General features: G+C 34.4%; 1 protein-coding gene across 4 annotated transcripts in view; it reads right to left on the reverse strand.

The window, feature by feature from the left end:
• Nucleotides 1-1,023: 1,023 nt before the first annotated feature.
• Nucleotides 1,024-13,762, reverse strand: part of NUF2 (NUF2 component of NDC80 kinetochore complex) — a 30,654-nt gene continuing 17,915 nt past the window's right edge. For all 4 annotated transcript variants that reach the window (XM_082406075.1, XM_082406072.1, XM_082406073.1 and 1 more), the window contains 5 exons: nucleotides 11,840-11,977; nucleotides 9,690-9,830; nucleotides 8,514-8,689; nucleotides 7,417-7,552; nucleotides 1,024-1,463 (listed from right to left, as the gene is read on the reverse strand). In XM_082406075.1, coding sequence (XP_082262201.1) covers nucleotides 1,329-1,463; nucleotides 7,417-7,552; nucleotides 8,514-8,689; nucleotides 9,690-9,830; nucleotides 11,840-11,977 — 726 coding nt within the window. In that variant the 3' untranslated portion in view covers nucleotides 1,024-1,328. The remainder of the gene's footprint in view (nucleotides 1,464-7,416; nucleotides 7,553-8,513; nucleotides 8,690-9,689; nucleotides 9,831-11,839; nucleotides 11,978-13,762) is intronic.

Genomic DNA, 13,762 nt, shown 5'->3' on the forward strand with positions numbered 1-13,762 from the left:
AAACACATCAGAGAAGAACAGAGAATGAGGCCCTCGTGGAAAAACATTTAAAAGGAACAGACAGAGAATTAAGAGAACCAAGAGAGCAGTGTTACTGAGATGAAGGGAAAAAAGTACTGGACGGGTAAAATGTAAGGACGATAAAGATTAAAACACGTCCAGGGAATTTTGATAACTATTAATGTGATCTTAGAAAGTTCAGTGAATTAGTATGGAGAGAAGTAACAATGCCATGATGGGCAGGGAATGAAGTAGAAGCACATGTATAGATTAGGTTTTCTAGAAATTTGGTTGTGGAAAAAAAAAAAAAAGAGCAAGAGCTGAAGGTGGAGATGGGTCCAGGGGAGTTAAAATTTTGTAAATATAAAATGAGAGACATGGTCATGTTTACACCCGTTACCTAGCCTCCTAAACAGACCTTTCTATGGATTAAAATTCTATTTTAAAAAAGCAAGAAAGGGATAGAGCAATAGCTCAATTTTGTGTCCCAACTCTTCCTCCCTGGACACCTAGCTCTTTCCACTCCTCCTATTCCAGGGCTTTTCCTCTCACTGAAAGCCTACTCTCTACTTACCGTAGTATTTTAGTATTTCTGACAAAGAGAAAAGTACCTGGAACTCCAAATACCAATACTTAATATATACATATGTCTACCAAACATATACATGTCTACCATGGCACTGTTCTAAGCAGTTTGCACATTTTAACTTATTTTCCTCATAAAAATGCCATGGCATCAGTGAAGAATTAGACTACCACACTCAAACTTTCTCTTTTAAATAATTACATTAGAAAGTGTGGGACAGTAGAAACATTCCAGACCTCAGTCTCATACAGAGCACAGTTCAAATTTTGGCTCAGGACCTTCATAGCTACTCCAACTATAAAGTAGTTATAAAAATGTCTTCCTAGAGTTGCTTGAGTGAAGATCAAATGAGATCCCACAATGCTTAGTGCAAAGTCAGGGCTCAATAATACTATACCTCTGTATGTCGACAAACAAAGCAGCAACAGCCATGATAATAACAGAGAAAAATTATATATTTCAAATGCAATTATTTCTGTTTTACTCCAACCACCACTTACAACAAGGAGCAGAATAGAGACATGAATGGCTGCACAAGCCATTTTAATTTTAAGTTCATAAAAGTCTACATTAAATGCATTATCTTACAAAATAATAACCTATGAGAGTATATAAAAAATAACTGAGCCAACATTATTTGGTACTTTTGATACTTCCATTAACTTCAACTTAACTATTCCCTTTCCGAATATAAAACTAAAAATTGGCAAGCTATTTACAAAAAGATGTGTAATTTTGTTAATCAGGTTGACATTCTGAACATCTTTTTCTTCAGTTCAGCTGTTTTCTCATCTATTTTAGTATGACAGTCCTCTGTTGCCTTTTCAATGCCTTCATGGTATTTCTCCAAAGCAGCTTTCAAGCTGAGAAATATTTCCTAAGTAGAAAATGAAATATAATAAGAATGATTCCATGCAATGACCTAAACTGAGTTACAAGAATTCCAACCGTCTCGTTCATATTTATTAATATTTTAAAGCCTGAAGTACCTTATGCACATGTACACACTCGTATGCCTACTCTTATTAAGCTGTGCAGATGCATCAGAAAGTCAGCTACTTAGAAAGAACAAAGCAGAAACATTAACAATGGCTTGAATTCTAAGACATTAAGAACATATTTTTAATCATCAGATAAAAATTTTTACTTTGGAGCTTTTCATGTTTACTTGGCAAATACCTAGATTACTGTACTCTGCACTTGACCCTGATCATTATTTAAATGATATGTAAACAGATTTAATAAGTAATCTACAGGACTGAGAAATATAGGAATACCTTTTAGAATTGTTTTAACAAACTGATCAGGCAGTCCTACTATAAGCAATACTGAGTTTTCATATAAACCTATATGGATGTGTTAGGAATTAAGACAAAAATTACAAAACAATTTCTATAGACTGAATAAAATAATGAATGAACCACTTTGCATACATTTTATTCTATCTCATACTCATCAAATGCCAATTTTGATCCGTTTATTACTGATTTTTCTTAAGCAAAACAATTCTCAAACCTTGATACAAGAAAAAGTAGTATTCTGGAAGATTATAAAAGGTGTTTCACCACTGAAATAAAACAGCAGGCCTTTTCCAATGGAAGGAAAGAGCAATAAATGGGTATAATGGGTATAAATGTTCTCAATTTTAAGTGCTGCTCCCATTAAACTTTTCTTAAACCCATAGTTTGGCTACTATTTGTCTTAGTTTAAATTCTAGTGTAGATACTGTCTGATTTTGAGCAAATTAAATAGATTATAATTTAATATAGTATGGATTCAAAATGTTCCAAAAAAGGACGACACTATTTCCAGAGACTGCCACCTATGCAAGTTTGAGAACTACTGCTCTAGATTAAGCGAATATAAATAGATGCTTAAGGCTAAACATTTCCCCAAAATCTAAACATAGATCATTATTAAATCCTAATACAAAAATAGAAGAGGGTAATTAGATTCCCAAGATCTAAATCAGGCATCAAATTACTACAACTATGATGGAATACTAATCATTAGGAAAATAAATCAAAAGTTTTTGATACCTTTATTTCTTAAATCTTGTAGGAAAAATAAGGTGAATTGCTATCTTATGTAAACACCATTTTTTTAAAAAAATCAGCACATTCAGCAGCTACAGATCAATTTAATTTCCTGGCTCTACAGAGATATGTATTTATTCATTCCAAAGAGAAAGCTGAATAAATTTAGTAGAAAGACATTACTCATGAGAAACTATTAAAATGAAGTGTGGTTAAATAAAGATATACAATCTGTAAATATCTGAACCAACCATTTCAACACACTCAGAGGAACAATTTTCTCCTGAGAACAACTATATTCTCAAGGAGGAACCAAATCCTACAGGTAGAGCCACAATAAATGAATGAAACATTAAAGCCCAATTCCACTGGCACATCCACAGAAGCAAACAAACATTTGAAGTTCTAAGCCAACCCTCACAGGATATTAATAGCAATATATCACAGCCCTCACAAAAGCAACATATTTCAATTTCCAATTAAGTTCTGTATCCAAGTGGAACTTTATCATATTCATTCACATAATAAGTAAGTCTTACTGTGATAGCTTGGCTGAAGTTAAATATTTTTAAACTCAAACTCTAGTTCTACAGTGCCTAACATGACAACCACTAGGGACACGTGATTATTTAAATTTACATTTAAACAGCTACATGTTCCTCAGTTGCACTGGCCACACTTCAAGTGCTCAGTAGCTACATGTACCTAATGGCTACCGTACTGAGCAGTACAGAACATTCCTAGCAGTAAGTTCTTTGGACAGCATTGGTCTAGGTAATTATCTCACTTTTCAAATCAGAGAAATTCAAGATGACATAACAGCCAAGGAATTTTATGGCCAGTGTAGCCATTTACCCACCAAGTATGTATTCATTCATCAACCAATATATTACTGAGTACCTTCTACAAGTAGCACTGTAAATAGTACAACAGTACAATGGAACATGCAATTATGCTTTCTACCCTAAAAAAACATACAATCCAGACCAGACTGGATACTGAGCACTTAAAATATAGCTAGTATAAACAAGGAACTAAACTTTAAATTTTATTTCATTTTAATTAATTTAAAAGTAAATGTAAATAGCCACATGTTGCTAGTAGCTACCCCATTGGACAGCACAGATCAGAATAGACTAAAAATGCTACAGTATTTGAGAAGGAGAGAAATCAAAGATATCTGAAAGGAGCCAGAGAAAGTTGTATTGAGAATACACTTTCCATTAAACCTTAAACAATGAAAATGATTAACTTAGACACAAAACTTTAAAAATCCTAGAAGGTAGGGATCATGCCTTCCTCGTTCATACTTACTCCCTGAATCAAATATAAAGGCTGGCACCTAGTAGGTGCATAGACCATTTGTTGAATGACTGACTAAATGCATGAATAACTACAGGAAAACAGGGAGTTCCTGTTTTAAACGAGAAAATGTAGTAATAAGAGTGATATTTTAGCAGGTTAAATTTGGCAATACTTAGGATTCAGGGCAGATTTGATGCAGGAGAATCTTAAGTCAAAGAAGAAATTTAGCCAGTGTTTGCTGGAATTCATGAGTATTAGAAAATTATGTGATAGAAGTATGATTAGAAAGGATTTGTTATGAACAGTATCAATGACATTATCTTGGTGATTGGATATCAGGATTATCTAAAGAAAATCCAAAATTGCAATTCTTTGTGATATTTTGAAAATGATGATGCCACTGAAGAATATGAAGAAACTAAGTGAAAGAGAGAAGGAAAGGGAAGGGGAAAGAGAGAGAGAGGGGGAAGGAGAAAGTGAGGAAGAGGAAAGACACTAAAGATGTTGAATGTAATTTAATAATTGTTTATTTTTGTTGTGATAAGCTAATCCATTGAAAACATCCATCAGGCAGCTAAAATAAGAAGTAGAGTTGAGGTGGACAGAACAGGAAACAGATTTTTGAAAGCTATCTAAATAAAGATGATGATTGAAACTAGAAGAGATGAAATATCTATGGAAAAGAATATTTAGTGAAAAAAAAGGATATGATGATCATTAGGATCCAACAGAATTACACAAAGAACAGTCTGGCAATCTTAACATATCCTTCTTTCCTTTTCATGAAAGATGATTATGAAGTAAGCTAAAGAGGGTTCTTTGACAAAATATATCTTGATTTCACCAGGGGACTTAGAGACTCTCCCAAGCTATTTTGGAACAAGTGGATATCACAGTGTTGTCTGGGTAGAAGTACGGTTAGAACAACTTAGCAAGTTGAACAGCTGTATCCAAAGTTTTGATCAATAGTTCTATGCCATTCTGAAGGAAGAAATACAACACAGCAAAGGGCCCAGTTCTACTCAACATTTATCTCCCCTGGAGCAAAAGGCATGCTGGTCAAATCTGTAGGTGATGCTAAGCCATGAGAAATAGTTAATGTGAATGATACATAGATTTAAACTGACCTTGAAATTTTGGAAACCTAGGTGGAAATAAATAACATGAAACCTAAAATAAATAACAGTAAAATCCAGAATTAAAATTTCAAAGAAATAGTTGCATTAAAGTGTGGTGAAAAAATTTTAAGTTGGCAGAACCTCATATGAAAGAGACAGAGGTCCTTTAATTGATCACAAGCACAATATGAGCCAAGGGCAAGATGCTGCTGCTAAAAATCCAACCCAATATTATGCTTCATTAACAGTAGCCTTGTGCTCTGGGGCTGGTCACACCATTACTTGGAAGACTATGTTTAGCACTGGGTTCTACATTTTAAACGGAATAAAAAAAGCAGGAAACAGAGTAGAGAGGACAGTAAACAGAATAACGAATCTGAAAATTAAACTATATAAAGAATGGCTGGAAAACTAGGGCTAATTAACCTGGATGAGAAGGCTGAAAGAACCCATGATCTTTACCCTCAAATGTCTTAAGTGCAGTTTTATTCAGTAGAAGAGGACACAGATTTGTTCCAGAGAGGTGATCTTGGTTCACTAGGGTACAGAAATGAAAATTTTTAAACTCAGAATAAGAAGTAACATTTTAATAACTATAGCTGTCCTAGTAGAACAGCTTGGGTAGTGATGAGCTCTATAATATTGAAAACAATGAAGCAGGACACATCAGTGGTTCTCAAGAGCCATGCTAAAAAATTTAGGCTCATGGGCCCCACTGCTGGTAATTCTAATTCAATATATTTTGGTGGGGGGTTGCTCATCTTTAAATTCCTCACTGAGTTCTACCACATGGCTAATTTTAAGAAACAGCATGCTAGATGGCTTTCCAATTTTACAAATATTTATGGAGGGCATACTACATATAAGGCAGCATTCTAGGCATGGTTTGACATGACATACTAAGGCGAAAAATAAGATTGCTATTGTTGAGAAACTTAAAATGTTATTGGCAAGACATATATGCACAAAACTAAAAGGAATTTAAGGCAGGCACGGCACCTTTTATGACCTGTAGACAAAAGGTACTTACATTAGTAACTGGTTCATTAATTGTATCTGACCATGTGATAACAAATAAATATCTGCTCATTTGATTTGGTTAAGAAGTAGGATTAAATATCTCCTAAGGTCCTTCTAACCCCCATTCTAGAGAGAAACAAAGGGCCAAAGGCTTGGTAGATATCCAGTTAAGGGCAGAAAAAAAAAAAAAGTAGTTGAATGTAGAAAGAAAAGGAAGAATAGAAAAAATCAGGACAGTGTACTGGGCAGACCATGGGAGGGGAAACCCAGCCATTTTCTTTTTCTTTCTTCCATTCCTTTCTTTCTTTCCTTCCTTTTAAAGTAGCCGTGAGACAATCCTCACTACGTATATATACACTTAGATGTGCACGTGCTAACAATCTAATATTTCAGAGGATAAAAGTTCCTGAGAACAAGAGAGGGGGTTGCCTACTGTGGTTCTTTTAGTATTAAGAATCCTTGCAAATTAAATGTGAATGGTGAAAGGTAATGACGCATGTTTAAATATCTTTCAGGTTTCAGAGGTTTAGGATAAGATATCAATGTAGGCAAGATGAAGAATGAGAAAAAAAAGAGGCTAAGGGATTTTACATGATAAAGGGCTGTTTTTAGTGACTTCTGGTAGAGCAGTTTGGGACAATCTTGAGGACACTGGACAAACTTTAAAGGCTAAGGATAGAATGAGATATGATAAAGGCAGCAGGAATAGACTACTTCTTTGGGTCTTTGGCAGTCAACAAAAAAAAGAGAAATAAACATAATAAACATATCATGTTTGGCATTATACTGACATTTTGGAAGATAAAAATGTAGAAGACAAGATGCCTGTCCTCATTAAACTTGAGACTGTTTATGAAACAATAAAATAAATACACTTGAAACAAGCAGAGTAACTTTAGGTAATTATGATAAAGTTATCATTAAAAAAAAAAATCTCAAAATACCGGTAATAACTCAAATACATTTAACACTGATGATAAGAAATACTTTTGAGATCCTTTTATCAGGAAAAATTGCAAAAATTTTTTAGAAGACATTACTTTAAATCACCATCTAAATTCATGTATCAAAAAAATTCAGAACCTTTATGGAGCACCTACTCATATTGCAAAGCACGATTCTAGGTGCTAACAGGGAAAAAAGGCAAGGAAAAAAAAGGTATGAGGAGACATACATGCAAACTATCCCAGGGTAATGGAAAAGGTGCTATAAATGGAAATAAAAGCAACAGACCTGAGGGGTCAATTTCTACTCTGGAGAACTGACAAAATCTTCAAAATGAGGAAGACACAATTTACATTTTAAACTTGTGAGATTATCTAAAATTAATTTCTTATGAACACATACTCACCTGAGACTTCAGTTTCTCCCTTTCAGCAGCATCTTTTAGTTGTTGAATTCCAAATTTAATTTTTTGGATTTCTTGATTAATTGTGGTTACTCGCTCATAGACAGCACCTCTTTTTTCTTGAACTTTATTGCAGTCTCTAAAGGAAAATAGAGACAGCTAAATTATAATTCTTCTTAAGAATCTAAACAGTCAAGCATTTAACTCTAATTTTGATTCCAAAGAGACTGTCTGTATTTGACTGACACACCTAAAACTCTTCTCAAGATACAAAAGCAAGCAGATGAGAATCGCAGGGTGGCGCTATATTCAGGTCATGGCATACAGGAAGCTCTTCCACACAAAGCTGTTATTTAACATGGAGATCTTAAGTCACATCTCCCCAGTTGTGCTCACTCATGTACTGTTGTTAGGAGTGCGAATCAGCACAACTTTTCTGCAAGGCATGTGGCAACAAATTAAAACCTTCAGGTTCTGCCCTTTTTCTTCATCTGCATGAGGAAGAGCAAAGGAAATCTTCAGACCATCCTAATACACCTTTTAGAGGCTGAAATAGTGTCATCTCATAGACATATCTGGGGCATTTATTCTAAAAACACATTTTTGGAACGGATGGGAAGAAGACTCTACCAATGAAACACCCAAACATACTGGCCAACAACAACGATGATGACGGCCATGACAAAATGCTTAGCAAAGTACTACTTCGTATATGAATAAAAAAATAAGACTTTTTCTCAAAATATGCTATGTTACAGACCAGCTGCACAATAAAATGAACCAGTTGATTCACTCTAATACAACTCTAGACCACTGTCTCTAAAGTACACTGAAATAAGCAGTAGCACCAGAACCCTTTTGAAGAATTATGCAAAGGATTTGGAATTGTGATATCAGGAAAAGAAAAAAAAACTAGTACCTAAAACATCTCTAAATCTAGATATAGCAACATTATGAGATTCATAATTAACTCATCTGTTTTAGTCACCTAACGGTGGAATACCTTTTTGAAATTATAGGAGATTTGGAATCTTAGGGAAAAAGTGAATTAGGTTTTTCTAATTACTTTCTAATGCATTAAATTTAAAATAAGTTCATACTCAATCACGGTGCGTTTGTACTGCTTGACATCCTCATGCTTCTTATTTATTCTGAACTGTGCTGTGGCAAGTTTTTCCTTCTTCACAATCATCAGTCTTTTAAAGGAATTTTCTTCAGCCTTCAATTTCTTCAGTTCTGACTCATCACTCTCAATTTTGTCCTCCAAGTTCAGGCTCTGTATTTTATGAGATGTATTTAAAGTCAATACAACCAATTAGGATTTACAAATAAAATGAAGGACTATTTTCTAGGATGAGCTGTAATAAAATACAATTTTTAAATGTGATAAAACTGTTTAAACACTGAAAGCCCAGCACAAGAACACAGACTGAACAAAACAGACAACAGGAAGGCACTAGGGATACTGAGAAAGAACCTGACACCTAGAGAGGTGTTATTTATCATGTCATTTTATCAGCAAGGATTGCAATAGAGGAACACGTTAATAAGATCAGCCAACAAGCTAAGTTGAGGGGGTGAGCATCTGAACTAAGGTAGTAGGAATAAAGAGGAAAGAGTAGACCCTAGAAACAAAAGCAGTGGATCTCAATCTTTTTTTGTGCTGACTCTTGATGGGAGATAAGGGAAGTGTGTAGCTGGGAAAGAATATCTCAGGCTACGCACCCTTCAACCCCTTTTTCCCTCAAGAAAGAAATCTTTCATCAAACGCTATGTCAGTGATCCTGGGGACAGTCTGGATTAGGACAATGAAGTGAAAAGGATTTTCAAGTTTCTAGCCTAAGAAACTTAAAAACGTTGGCCTTAGCTGTCCATCTTCACTCAGGGCAGGGTCTGTGTCTTAAACTTTAATTCTCTTTATAGATCCTAGCTACAGTGTTAGGCAGTAAGTTGGGACTTTATGCTTACTGATTAGAAGATCATTTCCAACTGTCAGAACAAGTTTAAAATTCCATTACTTTTTTCCAAAATATACATGGTAATATGCTATGTTAATTAATTTATTATTCATTTCATCTGAAGGTTAAAATGGGTCTACTATTGCTATGTTTAAAAACAACAGTGTTTTATCCTTGAGCACACATTGCCACATCTATTATAATGTAGAATGACCCAGCTTTTCTGTAGGAAAATAGCAACAGAAAGTAAAAGCAAATCCAAGGGACTACAGTAAACTAGTACATAATAAAGACATAAAAACTCCATACAATACAAACCTCCTTTAAGAAAGTGGTTAATTTTTCCCTATTATCTGCAAGGTCCTGTATTTTCTTTTGATATAGCTGCACCTCCAGCTGACATGAAGGCAGGCAGTCAACAGAGTCTCGATAGATTTCATACTTTTCCATCACTTCTTGCTTTGAAAGAAAAAAAACACAGAAACCAGGTTGACACTCTCCTTTATGAAACTGCAGTAATGTCAATTTGTTTGCTCTTAAATAATTTCTGTACTTAATACTGAAAGCTTAAGAGCAGAGAACAATTAAGTTTCTAGGTCAGTAACAAAGCACTATTACTGACATGTGTCTAAGCACACATAATTATGCTTCCTAATTGCCAAATATCCTTGAACAAAGAAAAACTACCATAATTTTACTAAATCACTCATTGAAGTACCTTCCAAAGGTTATTCATAATGATTTTAAAAGAGTTCATTTCTGCTAATACTCAAACTACTCCTGATTATTCCTGGGCAATTATATTACCAATTATAATCTTCCTATTCATTTGTGTAATAACTATTACTACAGCTAATTCTTTCAAAAAGATTAATCTTCTAAAATTAGGAAATGAGCATATGTTTACCACAAGCACTGCAACAATACAAAGGCTTCTTTCCTTTCCCCACTAGTCTCTCCCTCCTCCCGCCTTATTAACCAGTTGCATTTTGTCTTCAGTGAAATGCTTAATCATATTTCAGCTCATTTTTCCATTAAGTTGTCTTTTTCCTACTAATTTGTAAATACTCTTGTGTCTTTGCATATCATGGATACAATCCCTTTACCTGTCATATGCACTATATATATGTTCCACACGTCTACTTTTCTCTATAGCTTTTGAGTTTCCAATCTTAATTTAAAAATTCTATCCCAGTGCAAGATAATACAAGTGTTCTCCTAAAATCTGTAAACTTGTTAAATTTTCAATCCAATTAAAAATTATTTTTGTAAATAGTGCAAGGTATAGATCCAACTTGCTTTTCGTCTAGATGAACTGCCAATTGAATCAGAATTGCTTATTAAATAAATAGATCTCATAAATACTCAGATCTATTTCTGAGCTCTCATTTCTGTTCTAGTAATCTTTGTCTATTCCCGTGTGATAATTCTCAATTATCAGGAATGACTTGAATAACAAATTCAGAGATAAACCAGAAATGTTCTTTTTAATTAATAGTTAAAAACCTTTCCTCATAAAGGATGCTAAATTGTCTACCCACTTCTACTTTTGTCCCACATACCTCAATCCATCTCCCAGAGTAACCCATAATCTTTTTAAACTTAAATCATACCATGTTCCAACACTCCCCTTTTAAACTAGCCAGTGGTATGCCCTTGCTCTTAAGGTAAAATCCAGCACCCTGAATAATCTGCCCATTGCCCATTTTTCCATCATCATCTCATGCCATTCTCCTTCTTATACATCATGCTTTCTTCCTTGAATATAACTTACTCTCTACTACTAACTCATAGAATTTGCATATGCTGTTCCCTCTGCCTTGAATGCTCTTCCAATATCAATTTATTAATATAACCTCTGTTCATCCTTCAGATCTCAACATAAAGTTCCATTCCTTCCCACCTCCACCTCTTGATTTCCAAAATACTAAACTAGGCTACTCTCATTATGTTATTTTGAAGTACCCTATCCTATTTTTTATCTGTTTGTTTCTCTTTTTGGTGCTTTTTTAAAAATAGACTTTATTTTTTAGAGCAGTTTTAGGTACACAGCAAAATTAAGCAGAAGGTACAGAGAGTTCCCATATACTTCCTGCCTCTACACATGCACACCCTATACTTTTTCATAATACATATTATAATTTATAATTATATAACTAATTTTAAAATTGTTTAACACCTTTCTCACTTAAGATAAAGTAACTAAGTCTCATGAGGACAGGTCATTTCTGTTTTGATCACCCAGGGCGAAAGCCTCAAAAATTTGTTGCATAATTAAACAAATATCTTGAAATTATACTTCTTTTTCTACATCCATTTTAGAGAAGAGCTAAAAATTAAAGACAAGGGCAAAAAGCCTAAGAAGAAGAGATGTATAGATAATCTGGAAATTAGAAAATTAACACACAATTAAACAAGAGTTGCTAAAAAGAAAAAGAGAAAAGCATTAAAATTAAAAGGAAACTCACTCTGGAATTCTTAAGCTTCTGGACTGTATCTTTCATTTTTTCTTTATAATTCTTAAGCTTCTCTGGAGAATCCACAATTTTTGTTTTCAAACTCTCTTGTACTTCTTTCAAAGAAACCACTGACAATTTTAGTTCATTCTGTTGAGAAAACATTTTTATATTGTTAGATATAATAATAAAACTGGTGATTAGCCACTACAGTAATGGAAAAGAACAAAGAAATGGGTCTGTGTTTGTTGTAGTGGGGGTTAAATTAAATTTTGACCACATCACTCCCCTGCTTGATTGCTCACATTTGTCTGCAGGGTAAGATCAGGCTCCTTAACACACCATTCAAGATCTTTCATTATGTAGCTCTTACTCCCCTTTCCAGTGTCATCTTCCACCAGCTTCCTACTATACTCTACAATCTGGTAATATAGTCAGTCTTATGTCTGGACAATTATAAGTGATCTCTCTCTGATAGTATAGTCCTCCTGAGTACCATCATCCCATTCCTGTACTGCAAGTGAGTTTCTATTAATCCTTGAAAATCCTGTTCCTACTTCCTCTGTATTCCTTCTATAAACAGTTATTGTACATGTGATACTATAACTATGTATTTAATATGTGTTTCTGAATTAACTGAGCAACCTGGGATTGTGAACAGTTATCTTTGCTTTCCCAGAACCCAGTGAAAGTAATAGCACTGAGAAGGTACTCAGTACACAGTTACTAAACTAAAACAAATTTCCTTCTCCTGAATTTCAAATCATTTGGGGAATTAAGATGAAGGGTATCTGAGAATTCTCTTATATAACACAAATGCATTCCTATGAAAACAGAACAACAAAACAGCAACAAATGACTATATGCACCTACATCTGTGCATGTAACGGCACAGAAAAAGGACTGGAAAAGTGTAACCTCTAGGTACAGTTGGCAGAGAGAAGAGGGCCTTTCATGTCTCTCTCTCTCTCTTCCCTCTCTCTCTCTTTATATATGCATATGTGTGTTATCTGAGTATTTTACAATAGGAATGTATTACTATACAGCTTATATAATTTGCCTAAATTATTTCTAACTGAAAAATTTTTTAAAGTTCTTACCTTTTCATCAACTAACTCAGAGGCCAAAACTGAATGTTTGAAACGATATTATTTACTTTATTCTTAGAATTTAGCACACCACCACATTATCTACTCTTTTAACACCCTACAAAATTAGAGATCATTTTCCTTACATTAGCATTGACGTTCATCAATTTTCTTCCCTTTACAAAAAGCCTAAATTTGCTATTTTAACTACAAAGTGATTTTGTTTTAATATAGATTTAAATGGGACAGAGAGAAATGAGTAATAAAATTGAACCATAGTCAATACTACTCTGATGAAAACATCTGCCAATAAAAAGTGACAGAAAAATAAGGAATATATTATACCAAAGTAAATTTCAGATAGCTATAAAGTATAAACATTAAAATAATAGGGGGGCTTCCCTGGTGGCGCAGTGGTTAAGAATCTGCCTACCAACGCAGGGGACACGGGTTCGAGCCCTGGTCTGGGAAGATCCCACATGCCGTGGAGCAACTGGGCCCGTGAGTCACAATTACTGAGCCTGTGCTCTAGAGCCCGCGAGCCACAACTACTGAAGCCTGCACGCCTAGAGCCCGTGCTCCACAACAAGAGAAGCCACGACAATGAGAAGCCCGCGCACCGCAACGAAGAGTAGCCTCCCGCTCGCCGCCACTAGAGAAAAGCCCACATGCAGCAACGAAGACCCAATGCAGCCAAAAATAAATAAATTTATTTAAAAAAACAAAAAAAAATAGGGAAATAATAAAAGTACAAGAGAAAATATGGGATTAAAAAAATGAGGAATGAGATAGGCCTTTCTCTGTATAGAGTTAAACCCAAATGTAGAACACTGTATCTATCAATTTT

The sequence above is a fragment of the Balaenoptera borealis genome (genome assembly GCF_965194805.1).
Source record: "Balaenoptera borealis genome assembly, chromosome: 1".
Classification (NCBI taxonomy): Eukaryota; Metazoa; Chordata; class Mammalia; order Artiodactyla; family Balaenopteridae; genus Balaenoptera; species Balaenoptera borealis.